The 17,854-nt window shown below is 46.8% G+C and overlaps 6 protein-coding genes across 6 annotated transcripts in view; 3 read left to right on the top strand and 3 right to left on the bottom strand.

The window, feature by feature from the left end:
* Pmar_PMAR025116 (conserved hypothetical protein) overlaps positions 1-3,744 on the bottom strand; it is a gene marked incomplete at both ends in the record, with an annotated part of 4,836 nt that extends 1,092 nt beyond the window's left edge. Inside the window, 10 exons of the mRNA XM_002768254.1 lie at positions 10-102; positions 1,220-1,306; positions 1,350-1,477; positions 2,038-2,129; positions 2,394-2,535; positions 2,599-2,702; positions 2,945-3,044; positions 3,231-3,357; positions 3,416-3,530; positions 3,580-3,744. Of these exons, the coding sequence (XP_002768300.1) occupies positions 10-102; positions 1,220-1,306; positions 1,350-1,477; positions 2,038-2,129; positions 2,394-2,535; positions 2,599-2,702; positions 2,945-3,044; positions 3,231-3,357; positions 3,416-3,530; positions 3,580-3,744 (1,153 nt within the window). The remainder of the gene's footprint in view (positions 1-9; positions 103-1,219; positions 1,307-1,349; positions 1,478-2,037; positions 2,130-2,393; positions 2,536-2,598; positions 2,703-2,944; positions 3,045-3,230; positions 3,358-3,415; positions 3,531-3,579) is intronic.
* Positions 3,745-5,029: 1,285 nt separating this feature from the next.
* Positions 5,030-6,313, top strand: Pmar_PMAR025115 (10 transmembrane domain, possible aa transporter, putative; the record flags this gene model as incomplete). The annotated part of the gene is made up of 1 exon (XM_002768253.1): positions 5,030-6,313. One exon carries the CDS (start codon positions 5,030-5,032, stop codon positions 6,311-6,313), a length of 1,284 nt encoding a protein of 427 aa, XP_002768299.1.
* An 868-nt stretch (positions 6,314-7,181) lies between these two features.
* Pmar_PMAR025114 (Enkurin, putative) lies at positions 7,182-8,523 on the bottom strand (the record flags this gene model as incomplete). The annotated part of the gene is made up of 11 exons (XM_002768252.1): positions 7,182-7,209; positions 7,259-7,368; positions 7,413-7,496; positions 7,542-7,596; positions 7,638-7,686; positions 7,727-7,843; positions 7,894-8,007; positions 8,050-8,153; positions 8,200-8,257; positions 8,303-8,414; positions 8,461-8,523. 11 exons carry the CDS (start codon positions 8,521-8,523, stop codon positions 7,182-7,184), a joined length of 894 nt encoding a protein of 297 aa, XP_002768298.1.
* A 220-nt stretch (positions 8,524-8,743) lies between these two features.
* On the bottom strand, positions 8,744-10,362 carry Pmar_PMAR025113 (GDP-mannose 4,6 dehydratase, putative; the record flags this gene model as incomplete). Its single annotated transcript, XM_002768251.1, has 11 exons — positions 8,744-8,869; positions 8,923-9,108; positions 9,177-9,302; positions 9,351-9,398; positions 9,440-9,518; positions 9,565-9,678; positions 9,728-9,782; positions 9,831-9,903; positions 9,945-10,028; positions 10,077-10,166; positions 10,213-10,362. 11 exons carry the CDS (start codon positions 10,360-10,362, stop codon positions 8,744-8,746), a joined length of 1,131 nt encoding a protein of 376 aa, XP_002768297.1.
* A 2,170-nt stretch (positions 10,363-12,532) lies between these two features.
* On the top strand, positions 12,533-14,682 carry Pmar_PMAR025112 (hypothetical protein; the record flags this gene model as incomplete). Its single annotated transcript, XM_002768250.1, has 9 exons — positions 12,533-12,648; positions 12,944-13,015; positions 13,061-13,127; positions 13,204-13,291; positions 13,335-13,415; positions 13,463-13,563; positions 13,608-13,670; positions 14,398-14,543; positions 14,601-14,682. The coding sequence occupies 9 exons, from the start codon at positions 12,533-12,535 to the stop codon at positions 14,680-14,682; spliced, it is 816 nt and encodes a 271-aa protein (XP_002768296.1).
* A 181-nt stretch (positions 14,683-14,863) lies between these two features.
* Pmar_PMAR025111 (conserved hypothetical protein) lies at positions 14,864-17,435 on the top strand. The gene is made up of 16 exons (XM_002768249.1): positions 14,864-15,045; positions 15,093-15,189; positions 15,239-15,332; positions 15,380-15,474; positions 15,518-15,626; positions 15,676-15,800; positions 15,846-15,923; positions 15,973-16,063; positions 16,109-16,205; positions 16,257-16,334; positions 16,393-16,493; positions 16,535-16,600; positions 16,755-16,849; positions 16,902-16,956; positions 17,005-17,153; positions 17,204-17,435. The coding sequence occupies exons 1-16, from the start codon at positions 14,904-14,906 to the stop codon at positions 17,277-17,279; spliced, it is 1,548 nt and encodes a 515-aa protein (XP_002768295.1). The 5' UTR covers positions 14,864-14,903; the 3' UTR covers positions 17,280-17,435.
* The last annotated feature ends 419 nt before the right edge of the window (positions 17,436-17,854 follow it).

Below are 17,854 nucleotides of genomic sequence, written 5' to 3'. Positions count from 1 at the left end.
TCTCCTTACCAATAGCTCTATTCACTGCTTGCTCCGGGCTGGCCACATAAAACCCGAACAGACCAGTGTCTTTATAACACGTATTAAAGGCGGTGAATGAATCTGCCAATCAAAAATTTTCATTCGAACAAGATTTCTTGCGATCACATTTTTTTCAATGGCGAGTAAAAAATACTCCACAAAATACCAATACCGCACAGAGAAGAAATCACAAATCGGAAAAAAAATGTGCCAATCACAAATTTGGCAAAATCCAAAATCCAGAGCGTAAAATTTAACAAAAAAATGGCCAAGACCGCATATAGAAAAAAACACTCGACAAAGGTGTAGTAAATTTTCCACGAATTGATACAATCTAGTGAACGCAAACACGACCTCAGCTACACCAATTTTCCCGCAAGTCGCAAACCCTGAGTGATAATCAGCATTCAATCCATTAACCGCAAAATATTATCTTTTTCGGCGTGAACCATCACTGCACAAGAGGCTGCTACGTTCAGGTGATTTTTCCAAACAATAACACTGGAGTTTCACCACCCTAGTGATATGAAAACACTAGTGTAAATATATTTTACCACTACTACAGTCCGCGAATATCGCGTTTTTCACCCAGTTTTACGCCACTTCACATAAAACGGGTGAAACTCCACTGTGGTAAATATCAAAAACTCGTTTCCTATAATATCCCTGAAGTTTCACCCGTGATATAAAAAATATATTCCACGACTACTGCTTAGCGCCAATATCGGTTTTTTTTCCACAGAGAATTGCCCCGGGTGACGCTCAATCCATAAATATGCATACGTACAGTCCCATCCAGTAGAACTCCACCCGTTTAACGTGAAATGGCGTAGTACTCCTATACGCATTTGCGGCGAATAAGTACTCATATCATACTCTAATACAGCGATGTAAACTATAGCCCCTATATCCTTCCACAACCGATATCACAATTGTGAAATATGTTTTTCACTATAGTGTTTTTCATATCACTAGGGTGAAACTTCAGCAGTTTCTTGCATGCAGTCATAACCACCTCGAATATCTCAAAAATTGTGCAACATGTCCCTCTCTACAGCTGCTATACCCAGTTCATCCCACCACAAAGTAGTAATAATAATAAAAAATCACTAATCCGAAAATTATCAAAATTTCATTACCCTATTATATATCACAAAACACAATATCCATAGTCACAACCGTCTCCCTGAATTCTTACCAATCCATGTCGAACTTCCTTCCTCACTAGGCGCTCTCGCAACAGCCTGTATCGACGAGTTCGCCGACAGCGTAGGCGGTATCAACCCTATCATCACCAACATCAACAACAAAATTAACTCCATTTTTACCTTGAAACGCCGAGTTATATCCCCCCACTATTTGCTGCATTAGCATGAATGTGATACAATCGGGACTAGTCCAAGGCACGCCTTCAAAAGCTACTGCCACGTGACCAGCTGCTCCCAACGCATCCGTCCTAATATATACCATTACACTTATACACAATAATGTAGTTTCACCCTAGTGTTATGAAAACATATTTTACGACTACTACAGGCCGCAAATATCGCGTTTTTCACCCAGTACTACGCCACTTCACGTAAAACGGGTGAAACTCCAATGAGGTCAAACACATGCGAAAATTCCGAGGGAATTCTCATTGGTTTCCGTACACTTCTACCCGAATTCGTATATATACACCCGTGTAGGGAAATATGCTCATCGTCAACTACATGTGTCGCTCACAATATAGAAATTCTGAGAAAATTTTGGGAAATTCCCATTCTACCCGAAGTCGCAATATGAACTCCTATAAATAGTAAGGAAACTCCTGAGCTCAGCTGAGGAAAGCGAACATATATTCCTCCAACACTGTATAGGAAACTCCTGAGCTCAGGTGAGGAAAGCGAACATATATTCCTCCAACACTGTATAGGAAACTCCTGAGCTCAGCTGAGGAAAGCGAACATATATTCCTCCAACACTGTATAGGAAACTCCTGAGCTCAGCTGAGGAAAGCGAACACACTTGTAGTACGTCGAGAGCAGCTCCGAAGATACAAAATGTGGCTTCTGGATGATACGACGGGGACTTGAAGACTTCGGCAAATTACCAAATTTTTCCGCAGCCTGATAAAAAAAGCAATTCTTATTATTGGAGTTTCACCCGTGATATGAAAAACACTAGTGAAAAATATATTCCACGACTTCCACGAAGTATCCACTTCACGTAAAACGGGTGAAACTCCATTTTATTCTTACCACTACTACATCTGATCCTCGCTAAACCTTCATCTCGAAACACTACGTCAGCCCAAAATACAAAATTCGTGAAAATTTTCAGGAAAAAATTTTGCAACACATATTTTTTTTGCAAATACACCCCTCACTCACACATTTAACAATGTCTTCGTGCTCCACCGGCCCGGCCGCCGCAACCACCATCCTGTCAGCTTTGTAGTTATCAGAAATGTAATCAACCAAATTGTCACGTTGTATCGACCTTATATTCTCCACAGGGCCAAGGATTGTGTATCTACTCAAGGTCAATCACAGTTTATGCAACCCGCCCAGCGTCAATTATTTTGACCCTTACTACCCTAGAGGGTCCTCACGAAAACACGCTATATGCAACTGGTCATAAATAACCTCTTCCAGCGACTTATTCACTTCTTCCATTTCTCGCAGAATAACACCTCTTTCCTGAAAATGAAAATTTCCGCGAAATTCTACGCACTAATCCATTCTTATAAAATTAACAACTACATTAATAAGTATTATATAACAACATGCATCACATTAACAACTGCTATTTCACATGCAAACTCCCTTTCTACTATCAGAAAAAGAACTACTTTACATGAAAGCCATAAAATATCAACCGGCTGGATCTAAATCCTCACACACGAAACCCCCAGGCATGGATTTACTCTTGCTGGCCCTACCTCCTCAATAGCCCTTCGTTCAAGCTTAGAATGTTGAAGTATATCCGATAGTATGTCGAGGCCTTGACCAACGCACTCGCGACGTGTCTTTGCATAGTATCTGTGGAGAGTATTAGTTAAACTTGATATCAAATTTAATGTGATAATAATGAGATTAACCGTAAAAGGAGGGTGATAAGGTCTAAGTGACCAACCGAAATTAGAAACCGGCGGTTAGAAATTCACAACTTTATATCAGCATCAATACCACACCACAGTGAAATACACGAACTTGTGAGGGTATTACACTGTTTGTTCTCGAGAAGTATAGGCATTCAGATGAGCTCCAATATCTTCAACTTCTCTCTCTAGCTGAATTCTCGATCTCCGCTGCGTTCCTTTGAAAGCTAGATGCTCTAGAAAATGGGCCGTGCCTAAATCGGGCCAGAGTTGAATCTTACACTGATCGACCTAAGATATTTTTCAACTTACCATTGGTTTCTTTCGTCTCATATCGCGAGCCCGCGTCAATCCAAACCCCAACAGTGGCAGATTCCGTGAAGGTGTGCTGAGTAGCAACACGCAGCCCATTGGGTAGGGTGGTCACCTACCACACAAACTGATACAAAAACCGTAAAATCCAAATTCAAAATTACCTTAGTTGGTGGGGCGTTGAAAAGAGCACCTCCCAAACTAGCTGACATATTGCTTATCATACGCCTATTGAGGAAGCCCCTCCGCCCTGTGCTCGCTAGAGCTGCTGCTGTTGGATACAAAGCCAAACTGTGGGAGAGATAAGGAACACTTTTTTGTACCAACATGTTGGTGACAATGAAAAACTAAAGAGGAAAACACTCCCATTTTCACCACCCTAGTAGTGTTGGAATATAACTGTGCTTTCCTGAGCTGAATTTATAAAAGGGAGAGGGGGGAAGTTTGCAAAAAAAACAATAAAAAAATCAAAAAATTTCCTGAAAAATTTCATGCTATCGTAGTTGTCCATGTGCAGATTTTCTCACACTACGGTTTGCACTACCACTACACTGCTGCATTGAGTAGTTATAAGTTACAACTACTATGGTTACATATCTTTATCTCGGATATAAAAGATACAAAATAGGCCCGATTCCGTCACATTTCTCCTTCTCGACTAACACAAGCACTGAGGCAGATGAAAATTCAACTCACCTCGACTGTTAAACAGACGACAGCAATTGTGCTAATGAGAGATTCAGCGCGCTCGCCCGAAAATTTGGACTCTGAACCTGTGCATTTCGTGTGATGTTGTTGCTGCTGGTCCTAACTGTTAGTGTGAGGCTTATTGATACCTTACTTTATCATCTATCACTTGCTGGTGAGCGTGCTGGCTCCTTTTGCCCACCCACTGCCACCTGGTAGTTTCTGACTGTCTGCATCTTGACGTGCAATCCTCAACTGTGTGAGGATGGCTGTCCGATGGCCGCAGATGAAGTCGGCAGGGCGGGACGAGTTGAGTTAACGAGTTTTGGGTGGGAAGCTGCGATAGGGCTCGTGTTTGTACTTGGACTTATCACTTTTGCCGGGTCTATACAGTGCAATCATTGCATTCTCTTAAATAGGGTGAGGACATCACCGAACTCCTCTTGCGATATCTCACGCAATATTAGTATCGCGGTCATCAGAGTAGAACTACAGTATGTATCCTAAACCCTATACTAATAACAACTCGCGATGGACTAGAAAGTCGCTCTCAGTGGGTTGATAAGAGGCCACTGTGTCGAACAACGCTGATAGATCAGCATAAAAGATGTACAGAATTTACACCATGGTCCCACACAAAACTCAGCGTATTACGTATTTGCAGGGCCAACATTGATAATCATTATCAGACTAATCCTACTAAATCTAGCTGCCACGATCAGATGCACTTCGTTTTTCATAAAGAAATCGCAGACGGTTGACAGCTAGACGCCCTCTAGCTGTCTAGTAAAAGCTAGACCATCTACTAAACTGTAAGCTAGCGAAAGCTATAAACTGGTGCGTTGGACGATGGTGATGCGAAGCACAATGGTTCATAAGTCGATTTGTCAGCTTGTTCATTCCCCCTCGAAAGTTTCCCTATAAGGAATGTCTCGTTCAGCATCAACAGACTCGAGCAAAGTCATCGAGGAGATGATCATCCCTGGCGGTTGCTCTGATGCAAGGGCAGTGTTCAACCTAGTCATGACCGCGATTGGTCTCGGTATAATGACACTTCCTCTAGCATTCGCTCGGGCCGGCTGGATAAGTGGCTACATTCTACTCGTTGTCGCCGGCGCCTTCGTCTACTACAACGTAACCCTTCTTTGCGACGGTCTATGCATGAACCCCGAGAACCCCAAGCGCCCCATCTCGTCTTTCGAGGACCTCGGTCGAATTTGTTACGGCAAGGTTGCTACTGTGATTAACTCTGTCACTTTGCATCCTCTCATGTTGAGCGCCTGTGCGGCCTTCCTCATTTTGCTCGCTACTAGCATGTACAGTCTCACCGGAGTGTTGTCGTATAATCTATGGCTTCTCATCGTGACCATTCTCATCATGCCTTTCTCCTGTTTGAAATCCATGAAGGAAATTAGTTTCTTTTCAGCGCTTGGTGTAGCCTCTGTTTTTGCTACTGTCATACTCGTTGTCATTGCCAGTATAGATGAATACGTAGCCGAGACTGTTGACAATGACACGATCACATATCATCTCTCTGGAGGCCCCATACAGCTCATCTCCGTTTTTTGTACATTCCTGCTATCATTCAACGTCAGCATTACCGTCCCCACCATCATAAAGGACGTTCGCCGACCTCAGAGGTTCCGACGACGAGTGGCTTTCATATCGTTCCTATTGGTTGGTGTAGTTTACCTCTGCATAACTACTGTGGGGTATTTGGCCTTTGGTGACTCTATCACCAATTATGACACTATGATCGAGGCTTTCTCCCCTGCTGATCGCGACGATTGGACTATCTATTCCTGGCTCATCAACGTATGTGCAGTGATACTCGTGGCCACGCACTTCTTGGTCATCATGTCCCCGAGTGCTCAGCTCTCCGACCATCTTTTACACGAAAACCTTACCAAAAAGTGGACTAATCGTGTGCTTGCGGAAGTTGTCCGTTGTGCTTTCCGTATCCTCCTTGTGATATTCTGTGCTCTCGTCGCCTTGCTCGTCCCAAGCGTCGACAAGTTGGTGAACCTTTTGAGTGCAGTGTTCGTGGTACTCATTGCGTTGGTGTATCCGACTGTCTATTACTGGAGAATTTTACAGCTCCAAGGTGTTACTCAGAATCGTTGGTTATTGTGGCTTCAACGTGTTTTGGTCGGTATTGCTTTCATCGCCCTCGTCTTCGGCACCTACATGGCTGTAAAAGACTTTTTCTAGTAGCAGAAAAATGATATCATGACCTGCCCTGTTGTTTGTGGAACTATGTACGATCATTTTTATCATATTATCGTATCGTGACTAGTAACCTGTTAGTGCCCTGGGTTGGCGTTAGCATCTTACCCTACCAGAGAACTCGTATGAGATTCTCTATCAGTGGTCTATCGAGCAGATGAGTGTCTCTTGTATCGATCACATAGTAATTTGCTTATGTTGCTTGCGCCCTGGGTTGGCGGTAGCATTCCTATATTATCGAAATTTGTGTTTTTTTGCGGTTTTTCCATCAGAAATGGCCGACTGGGGAGTCAGTAACCCGTACGTGATGGACATCGCTGTTCGACGTGTGTAGTGTTTATACCAACATCGTCGCAAGAATGCTAACTATGCTGTCTTATTTCATCATTCCGTTGTGTGTTATGATGCCGCTTGTGAAATCTCGGCTCTACTTTTAATCACATTAGTGTCTCTTCTCTCACCATCTAACTCGAAGAAAACTTTCTGCCTATCACCACATCCTCTTTGGTTGTTAATCATAGAAACTTCGAATTAGACTAAATCAGGATATCTATTGATAAAACGATTTCAGTCAGCGTGACAGATAGGAGAGGTCAGCTTTGATCGAATATCAATTTCGTTTTTCTGCCGGTTACCTTGAAGGACGGGATTCATCTGTTGGTGGGGATTTATCTTCCCGCAAACCTTATCGCTTTCTTTGTAACTCGCTGATATACGAAAATTATTGTAAGAGTGTCACGCTTGATGGATATTTGTCTGCCCGAAAGTTACAACTTTAACGCAAATACGGTTCACATCGTATACACCATAGGTTCATCATCACTTTCATGCTGTGCAACCCCTTCCCTGTGTATCACATCGAAGTGTCAATCAATACCCGCCTGAAAATTGACCATACGTTGGTATCAACTCTCCTGACCTCGTCCTTACCTTCGATTCAGCTTAGCAATATCGTTCTCAATAGCCGCAAGCTGTGCTTCAAAACTCTCTTTACGCCTGGTTTTCCCAATCGTATCCAGCTTGGTGAGATGCGTCATGCACTAACACAAGCATCATCATCACAGACCATCCCGTCGCCCTTCACCTGATAATCAGCATTGACCTTCTCCCACTTCTTCTTAAGTGCCTCAATTAACTCTAATCTTTCCTCATCAGGCAACGGTCGTATCTAACAACTCTTCCACAAATGTCCTCAGACCTTCCGAAACGCTACCTTGCCCTGCTCCTCCTTCCTCTGTTGGTCCTGTAATTGCCGTATATAGTCGTACCTGAGCGTAGTACCCCAGCAACCATCACTTCAACGACTCACTCTGATTTGATGTCGGCTTTGATCTTCTCCAAATACGCAGGTACTTTCCCTACCAACCACATCAGAGACCCCCAAGACTCGACCCTTACCGTAGTCAGATTTCCTGAGATAGTCCTTGGCCAGCTCCCCATACTCACCGCCTTCCACAGGAGGAGGAGGCGCTTTCAAAATATTGTCTACAGCGTTGGCAGTGATGAAATTCTTACCTAACACGTCACCAGCACCAACAGCCAGCAGAGCAGCATCTCATGCTTACCCGACACCAGATTCATGACGGGTCTCTCACCCGACTTCGGCAAAGCCGGCTTGATCGCGGCGTGTGCCACTGTCGCCTTCAATTTCTCTGGGCTCTTCTTTCGGATCTCCGTCACTGATTTAAAAGTAATTGCCACACACTCCTCCATATGCTTACGAGACTCAATCCTTCTATTCTTATCGAACTTCCTCAGAGGCTTTTTCGGATCAGGTTTGGCCGACCCGACAGGCACTCCAAAGGTGGCGTGCGGTTTATAGTAACTAATTTCACGTCCAACGACATACATCTGAGCTTCAACGCTCCCACATGTGTTCAGTAGGCTTCGGTCTCTCCACCTCCTGCGATCCTGCAACGTTGGATATACCTACATCACAACGAGATGTAGCGGAAATGTGGTATGAACTTTTACCAGGCTTGCTGGTCTGAGCCGTAGTGAATGTACTAGAAGTCGGGGGTATGGTTGCTGAATACTTAGACTTATGTCTCGCCGGCTTTGGCTTCGGCAACTCCGGCTCGATAACCTGCCCGACGCTGCTCCTTCCTACCTTGTGAAGCCCTCAATACTACCAGACCGTACACAGACTCATGAGGACCATCATCATCATCTCCGTCGAGTCTTGGTGGCAGCATTATAAAAATATACGTATACCCTCTTCCGTGTCAAGCCACAACCCTTTCGATTAACAACACCATGCAGTTGCAACTAGTATACGTTGAATTCCGCAACAGACGAGTCGCTGGTCTTTATCAATGTCTTCTACTATACACTCCTTCTGGAGGTAAGCCATACGTGCATCACACCAACTTGTTATACGTTAAACGTGAAAGTAAACACCTCCTTCTCCTCACTCTACTGCTTGCTAGTCTTCTCACACGAGACTGGGCTCGGCAACTCCAAGCCAAATTTCTCGAACTCATGTTGCATCATATCAAAGATGAGCTCATCAATGTGCACTTCAGGTTCCCACCCAAGGCCCTGAAAAAAGCAGGCGGAGCGATGCCGTAAGACAAGACCCGTCCATAACCCACCTCACGAGCCTTAGTAGCATCACCAAGGAGACTCTCCACTTCCGCAGGCCGGAAGTAGCGCTCAGAGACCCGTACCAAGACCCTAGAAGGGTCGGCTGCGTCCACCCCAACCTCCTGCAGACCATGACCACGCCATTCGATGGTGATACCGGCGAGACGAAAGCTGCGTTCCACGAACTCTCGAACCTAAGTTGGGGTATGCTGATGAGAAAATTAAATTTTCGAGCATTTCCAGTGCTGGAGACCCTCACTACTGTCATCTGTTCACCAGTCGCGATGACGTAGTCCACAGGCTCATCCTGTTGGAGCATGAGCCACATGGCTCTGACGTAATCCTTAGCGTGACCCCAGTCTCGTTTGGCGTCCAGGTTACCCAACACCTACAGTGGGTCCAGTCAGGATAGGCTCCAATCCTAGGAGTATACTACCACATCCTTCTGCCGGCCTGCCACGATGGAGGCTACAGCATCGGTGACCTGAATGACGCCTTCAAGTAGGATGGGAGAAGAGGAAGTACCTTCTTGGTCACAAAGGTGCCTCCACGTCTTGGCGACTCATGGTTGAATAGGATGCCATTGCAGGCGAACATACCATAGCTGAGGGAAGACACGGGGTGGACGATAGGCCAGCTACTGATACCACCTCTCTCTGAAGTTCACCACGATCCAATAGGCATACAGCTTGCTAACGCCATAAGGTGAGCGAGGATGGAATGGCGTCTTCTCAGTCTGGGGGGTTTCAGCTACCAGGCCGTACCTACGACGGGAGAACGATGCCCCAAGCGCTTTGATAATACCGTACTTACAGTTCGCTCGTTGAAGCCTGGTAGAACTTACAGTCCTTCTCAAGGCCACATGTCCCTGAGAAATAGCGATGGTGCGGTATTAATTAACATACTCCAGTGTTACTGATCGCCTCGAGGAGCCTCAAAGTCCCGATAGCAACAACGTCACTCGTATACTCCGACATCTCGAACGAAACCTGACAGAAACTCCACCAGGTAGTAGGTACCTCCCTCTCACCTTGACGTGTGACTGAGCGGCGAGATTGTAGATTTCAGTAGGTCTGACTCTGCCCATAACTGAGCAAAGGTTACTGCTGTCGACCTAACATGACACAGACAGGTCGCCGGCAGATAGAGTAACGGTGCTGACCATATCTCCGTAATGCAAATGCAGCCTATCAAAGAGATGATCGATTCTGGAAGTGTTGAAGTGTGAGGACCTTCGGATGATGCCGTGGACCTGCACAGTTACCCTGCACGATGACTCTGGAGGGACTTCACGTTACCTCGTAACCCTTGTCAAGTAGGAGCTCAGCGAGGTAGCTGCCGTCCTGCCCAGTAATGCCCGTAATGAGAGCGACCTTCCGGTTCTCCTTATCAGTAGAGCTACTACGGACGGTGGGGACGACTGGAGTGGTAGAAGGGGATGCACGCATAGAGAAGATGCTTCGAGGGAATCTGGAATCTTCGCTGTGCGCAAAATTTATTTCCTCGACTGTGGCTGGGAGAAAGCCCACACAGCCCCAACTCTACTGTAGAGAAGCTCTAGAATGCCAGTGAGTTACTCACTTCATATATGACGCTTTGGGATGAGTGCTTACGCATAATTAAGAGCTCAAAAGAATCGTCACGCGCCACGAAACTACGCGCACGCCCAAAAATCAGAGGAATCTTTGTTGTGAACTTTCCCCTGGGGCCGTATGCGGATACTGATTCATGAATCTGAGTCCATGATTCAACTCACGCTCTGATCCTGATTCTCGAATCAGCTCAGTGATCCACATATCCTCGCGATGATCCTGATTTCTTGCTCCAGAGTAAAAAATCAGCGAATCATGGGTTATTACTCACCATCTGATTTTTTCATCTGAGTAAATACTCTGACTCACCTGTTGCATCAGGATCCGCATACGGCCCCTGTCCGAGTCTACTGCTCGATACGGCTAAGCTGAATGACTCAACCGTTGTGTGGTAGACCATGTCCGCCAATGCGGTCGATGTGTCTGACCCGGCGTCTACCAAGTTGGATAGAAACGTCGGGAGAAGGAATGCCTGTGTGCAAAAAACGTTTGTCACTAAAATTAGCATATTATCAGCGTAGAGAGGTGGCGAGGCGTCTGACTGGGACCCGACCTTTCAGGCGACAGGGGATACTGTCATGGTTAACACTACTGTACCGTCGAGGCGTCGGTAATTGATGAGGAGGACAGAGGTATCGATGAACTTATAGTAGGCCGCCGAAGAAAATTCATCGGAGCATTTCTCTGGAAAAACACGTGGTGCTGCTAGTAGTGCTACACACAGAGAAAAGGGATGTTAGCAATGACTTGCACCTTGGGACAGAGCGGAAACTGTGTCAGTAACGATGGTTCAATGGACAGCACCTATAGGCTTGAAAGCTTCAGAGCTCTCATGAAGTTGAGTTCAGTATCACCGAAATATTCACCGAGCAAAACGTAATGGGAACTCAGTGTGAATCTCTCGTAGAAGTGCTAGGCTTGCGAACGACCACCTCTTGTCGTATTCATTGACAACAGTTGGCGTTATGGCAATGAGCGGTCCCTACAGAGTTCGAGCCGACTCAGAGCAGTCGAGGGATGTCTACGCCTGTGACCTGGCTCGACCAACAGTGGTGATACCACGACTTACCATTGAGGCGTATGAAGGGAGGGTAAGGGCGTTGGTAGGCACCAGGGCTGTGCTGAGGGACTGCTCTGCCATGATAAGCAGTAATAATGACAACCTGACTCGCTAGTGGGAGCCCTCACTAGGCCTAGCGATCGCCGATGCTGGGGACGGCACTTTTGAGCAACCCTTGAGGTCTCGTCTCTTGCCCATTACTCTCCTTCCAAGACCTTTCCCGAGGGACCTGTAGGTTAGGTGTGGTAGAGGTCAACCTCGGGGAGATATTTCAGATTCAATTACGCCTATCATGCTAGTGCTGTGGTGACCCGGCTGATTGATACAGCTGCTATCGACAGGGTGTGGGTAGAGGATGCGACTCGCAAGGTGATACCACACTTCGCCCACTTCTGCGGTGTGGTACCCCAATAGTCAGGCTCGTGTCCTCAACCAACGACTAGTGGACATTTGGCGAGACGTGTACGTGGTGGGAGGGAGGAAGTATGAGGACCAGATCAGGCTGTAGTGACAAGGGGACCGACGTTGGGTCGGAAAGCAACCCCATGAGAACGTCAGTGGAAATGCACTAGCTTAGTGGAGATTCTCCGTAGCTTTCTCATCCTCGACTATACATTCGATAGGAGGGGACATCGCCTGGTGGGAAAACTCGTTGTCAGTAGACACAGTAAAGTTTTGTCCTGAAAAACTGTCACTTGTAGCTCCTCCGTCACATCTACGAGATAGGCGTACGGAGACTCCAGTGACCTTTCATGCGGATGATCTTAGCGACTGCTACTACCATCACCACAGGTATCTCCTACGAGAAAATTACCTGCGAGGATGCTCCCCTGGTCCCTTGCTCACTTTCAAAGCAGTCTCTGTAACGCCACACCTGGCAACTGCCGCTCAGAAAATTTCTGTGAGATTAAGGGGGACAGCTCATCTGACTAGGATCTCGAATATTGTGTGCAGTGTCTCCATCGGATGACGACGTTAACATCAGCGTTGGACAGAGTTGGTCATTGCGAGCTTCCTGACAACAAGACCGCCAATGAAATCGCTAGTGCCATGGCTGAGGCGGTGAGGCTCTATAATGAGAGGTAAGTCTCGATAAGTCAGCTCTCTGTCGAGCTGCAAACATAGACAGTACTGTGGTTTGAAATGGTCAATAGAGAGCTCTCTATCTCGGGAAGAAACTATGCAGTTCATCAGTGATTTTGACTGCATGTTTGTGCTGAGGTAGACTATGTAGCTATCATAAAATCGTAGGGGAATGTTTGACAACAACCCGGTACTGGTCAAGAGTCTTCTCTTCATTTCTTGTGACTCTTTTTGAGGGAAGGAGAGTAAATTGCTCGCTGTGCATTATAAAGTTGCGACTAGTCTTGGTATTAGATACCACAGAAGTTGTCATAACATTTGCATTGTCGTTGCTGATGACAACAGTAACAGCAGTTGCCTGATAGAGTAAGGCCTGTAGTCCTACCGTTGCCGGGAGCTGTTGCTGATCAGGGCGGCGCTGTTGATGAATCATGCTACAGCTTGTCACAGGAGGACTATGAAGGAGCTCATCAGAGACGTAAAGATCGATGGGGATTCCTCGGTATAGAGCTGTCCCTCTACCTGCTCGATCATTCGCTCATGCCTCCTGCCAGGTTGTGCGACTGGCCGGTCGACTTGAGCCCAGTAGGTCTGTGGAGGTTGCCCTGGTTTACTACGAGGCACTAGAATACGATGCTGATGGTAGTAATGCGAGGGTAGGTCACTGTTCGCATGTGCGGTGTAGATGAAGCCGCCTGGAACCTTCGTGGTAGGCTGGAGAAGAGCATGGCTGTGCAGTGCCCGTCTGTCGTACTGCAGTTGCTTGGTGATGCCTCTACTTTTGAAGAAGTATTGAGAGTGTCGTCGGCTCAGGAAAGTCAGAGTTGCAGCAACAGTGGCGCAGTGACGCGAGTCTTATATCCTCTCTCAAGTGTGTCGACTATGCCCCTGATGACTTGTCGAGGTTTCTGGCGGTAGTGACTCTCATAGTACTCCGTTTTTGGATCGATACCCTCAGGTCCTCCGAGACGACTGTGGGCTTCCAACGCGCCCTACTGCCATACCATGTGTGGCTGTCGATGTAAGCTGTGGCGGGTATGGTCTTTAGGTCTTGGACAGCGCCGTATATTGGGGAACTCCCGTCAAAATGTGAACAAAGTTATCCCTCGAAGTTGATGTTCTTATCGGCGGAACTGTTTTCTTTGATCATTAAATTGCGGTTCTTATTTGCATAGTTGAAATCTCTATTGGAAGCGTAAAATTAAACTGAGTTTTCTCTCTGCTAATATGGTCCTCGTATCGCAACCGAAGTTCCACGCTGATATCTTTACTCGCATATGTGGGATTCTGGTCTCATCCGGCAATAAGATTCCTTAATGGTATGTACCACGGGCATAGTGGTCCCATTTTCCAAATAGATTCCTCAATGGTATTGACCACAGGCATAGTGGCCCCATCCGACAAATAGATCCTTCCGTGGTAAAAACCACAGGCATAGTGACCCCATTTGCCAAATAGATTGCTCAATGGTATAGACCACAGGCATAGTGGCCCCATCCGACAAATAGATCCTTTCATGGTACAGACCACAGGCATAGTGGCCCCAGTCGCCAAATAGGTTCTTCAGTGGTATAGACCACCGGCATAGTGGCCCCATTCGCCAAATAGATTCCTCAATGGTATAGACCACAGGCATAGTGGCCCCATCCGCCAAATACATTCTTGAATGATATAGACCGTGTCACCACCCCTGGTGTCACCATCATCATTCCCCCCGATCAATTATTGGTAAAGTCTTGGTGTGGTAGGTCGATGCCAGCATCAAGGAGGAGTGCCTTGTGAGTAAGGTCGTTGAGGCTACTCAGTCTAACCTGAGTATTTACTCTTGCTTGGTCATGAACGGACGTGAGGTGGCTTTGGAGAGGATAGCTGGGCATGTATTGGAGACTCGAGGGTAGTAGTGGGAGGAGGAAGGAGCTTGTATGGGCTAGAGAGACTGTGTTCTATTCAGCGAAGAGAGCTCGGAGGTCATGGTTGATACGGCTCTGCTGACACCCCATGATGTGATTGAGGACAGTAGTGAGACTGAGTGATTGCCTGTTATAAGTATGAGTTCACCTTAATGATTTCACGACTAATGAACGAGTGGACTTTGTGTCCGTTTTATCGGTTCTCAGCGTCGACACGTTGAGTTTGCTGGGGAAGGGTTGTCAGTGCGGCTACGGTGACGTTAGTCGGTCGACACTATTTTGAGATTGACTGGAGCGCATCCTCAGACTGACGATTAACTTGTTATTAATTCACGTTGTTCCTTATGCCGGAGTCTGTTATCACAACACCACCTTTAAAGAAGTTGACCTCATGGGGGCAGTGGTCCCCTGAGAGGTACGAGCAATCGCTCAAGGCGATGGCTAAGGGTGAGGCCACCCTCAGAGGGTGCGGTGCGATGTTGAGCAGTAGGAAGGGCATCAGGAACTCCAATCGTAGTGAGTGTCTCTGTCAGGTCTGGGTGTAGCGGTCATCCCTGAAAGCGACACTAAACCATTGCAAAGCGCAGTGCTCCCAGTGGCTCTTCTGCCGAGACCATTTCCCGCTCGCCAGTGAGTTCACTGACCTAGTTGGTTGATCATGGACCGCTTCGTGGTTTAGGTTTGAGTCGGCATGGAGACTTGGCAGTGTTATTACTAAGCTCGTTGATAAAATTTCTATTGACCCACAATGGCTGGTGAACAGCCTTGAGGAGGTAGTCGTTTCCGTGCTGTTGTTGTTGATAGCATAACTTCACCGTAGGTGGCCAAAGCTGATGACTTTACGAGGAGGTTGCTAGAAATTTGTCGAGCTGTTTACGTTGATGGAGGGCGAGACCACACTGAAGATATACGGATGTGAAACACAAGCTGCGCTGCCTTGACGAGAAGCTCTTTTCAGTCACCTGATTCGTCACGATTACCTTCCTACTACTGTGGGCGACCGTTTGCTGCAAGTTGAAGTTAATACAGTCTCTGCAGGCTTTGCAGGAATGGGAACTCAGGTTTCGGTAATGTGGGGTAATTTTGTGGCGCAGTGAAAAATTCCCCTATGCTCAGACCTTCCATCGAATGACCGCTTCTGCGGCCTTTGAAGGGTTAAGCCCCACCCAGTTGCCCCCCAGCAAGCCAATCGCTGATTTTGCAGCTGCTATTGCCGAGGCCGTTGCTGCTTACAATGAGAAGTAACGGCAGTTGCCTTTCAGGAGTGTTTGACATAATCGTTTTAGATTCGATCGGTGCTCGCATACTATTTGTATGATGGTTGATGCTCCTGAGGACAACGAGTGCGACCAACGATTTTTAGAGTAACAGCGGACATGTTTCGTATCTTTACCAGGGAACCTCTTGATACAGATCTGTGCTTCTCGCCGACTACGGCATCAACGTCGAGCGTCGCACTATGACCGACCTCGCCGTCGCGGCTGTTGTAGATACCCAGACTGGAGTAAGCAGCTCTGTGAGCTCATCCAGATTGAGGAATTCGATTCAGGTGGTTTCTATACCCTCTCTATTGAATTCAAAACGGATGGTCGAAATTGCCCTTTTTTATTTCCGGACAGGCTATGGACCCACTCAGTATATTGATGGTGAGAAAAGCATCGTAGTAGTCGAAATTGACGGTGGATTGGTATTGATAGATTCGCACTGGGAGCTTCGTGAAAGATTGGAGAAGAGTAATGCTGTCATGTGCCCATCAGTGCCTCAGCAGCTGACTGGTAGGCGGAGCGAAGCGACTTTTGTTTGCTGATTTTTAGACCGATTGGCTCATTTCAGGCACTAAAAAAGTGCAACAGCTCTGGTACAGCGATCCCAGTGTGATGAGTCGCTTTGGATTGACACGGGAGGAGGCTGATAGGATGCGGGAGCATTTCGCTGTAGGTGTGGTTGTGGTGATGTGGTGATGGAGTGGTACTAGGTACAAGTGGACCCCTCGGAGAACAAGGACACTGTCGCTGCGGCGTTGAAGGATCCGTCGGCCTGGGTAGGGTGATTGATTAGATCGTCGTCATCTACTGGTGTTGGAATATATGTTCGGTTCTCTCAGCTGGTGCTGGGAGTTTTCTCACTGTAGGAGTTTACATAGGACTTCACCAACACATGTGGTTGCCCATGTGGAAATTTCCATCCCCACTCAGGTGTTGAAGCCTCAACGTGAAGGAGGTGGTCATAACATGTACGGCGATGAGCTTGTGGAAGCCCTCACGACGACTTCTGATGAAGACCTGAAGCAGTAGGGCTCCGCATCCTCCTCTTGTGTATGCTGCTATTGGTGATTACTTCAGGTTCGTATTGATGGAGAGAATGCTCCCAGCACCTCTACCCTGCCTAGCTATCGACGTGAGTCTATAAATCACATTCTCCTTCGCATAGACTTATTACCCTCAGGCCCCAGCCAGTCGCGAGGCCTCTAGAGTGGTGCCGAAGATAATCTCCAATGGAGTATCAGAATTGGGTATTTACTCTGCTATGGTCATGAAGGGCAACCACATGGTCATGGACAAACCTTGCGGCCATATGCTCAGGACCAAGGACGTGTAAGAATCTTAGGTTCTCCATCGTATGATTCGAATGAGGTCCCCTTCAGGAACGTAGCCGAGGGTGGCGTTCATGCGGGCTTCTCCGTCATCGATTCGGCACTACTCTTTGAGGGCTCCTTCTAAGAAGACTACTATCGTTTTACCCAAGACGCTGTTGCTCACTGTTCCTCTATGCTCTCAGCATTCCATCCATTGAGTCAGGATTGTTGTAACTGCATCAATTGGGCATTTGTGTAAAAGACACCGCGGTCCTTTCTTGAGGAGATATTTATGCGAACCTATCACTAAATGAGGTTGCCAATTTTTTTCTGTTTGAGTTGTAAAGTAGTGGCCATTGGGAGGGGCTATTAGTGATACCGATATTCGACTTATGAATAACGAGGAAGGCCAGGGGAAACTACCCTGTTGATAATCTCGCTCGCCCTGTTAGTTGGGCTTGCAATTGAGTAGTGATGCATCAAAAGTTGATTTATTCGTTATAATCAAAGCACGTGCTACATACATCTCAAAACTAGTGTCTGAATACAACTTCATTGGGTTTTGAGAACCAAGCGTTTTTCAGGAAGAAAAGTAGTCAACGTGAGCTAATCTGAGACCTTGTCGCGAACATTCGGTTGATTTCCAACGCACATAAATGTTGGATGAGGGGCCCAAACTGAATTGCACATTCTCCCGAAAACAGCTGTACTCATACTAGG

Source organism: Perkinsus marinus (assembly GCF_000006405.1).
Source record: "Perkinsus marinus ATCC 50983 genomic scaffold scf_1104296968888, whole genome shotgun sequence".
Taxonomy (NCBI): Eukaryota; Perkinsozoa; order Perkinsida; family Perkinsidae; genus Perkinsus; species Perkinsus marinus.
This window is presented reverse-complemented; position numbering and strand designations above follow the sequence as displayed.

Excerpts from the sequence above, each read along its gene's own strand:
- Pmar_PMAR025111 (XM_002768249.1), top strand. The coding sequence starts at position 14,904 with ATGCCGGAGTCTGTTATCACAACACCACCTTTAAAGAAGTTGACCTCA. Across the intron at positions 15,046-15,092 it reads GTGCGGTGCGATGTTGAGCA|GTCTGGGTGTAGCGGTCATC; the intron begins GTAGGAAGGGCA and ends TGTCTCTGTCAG. Across the intron at positions 15,924-15,972 it reads TGCGACCAACGATTTTTAGA|ATCTGTGCTTCTCGCCGACT; the intron begins GTAACAGCGGAC and ends CTCTTGATACAG.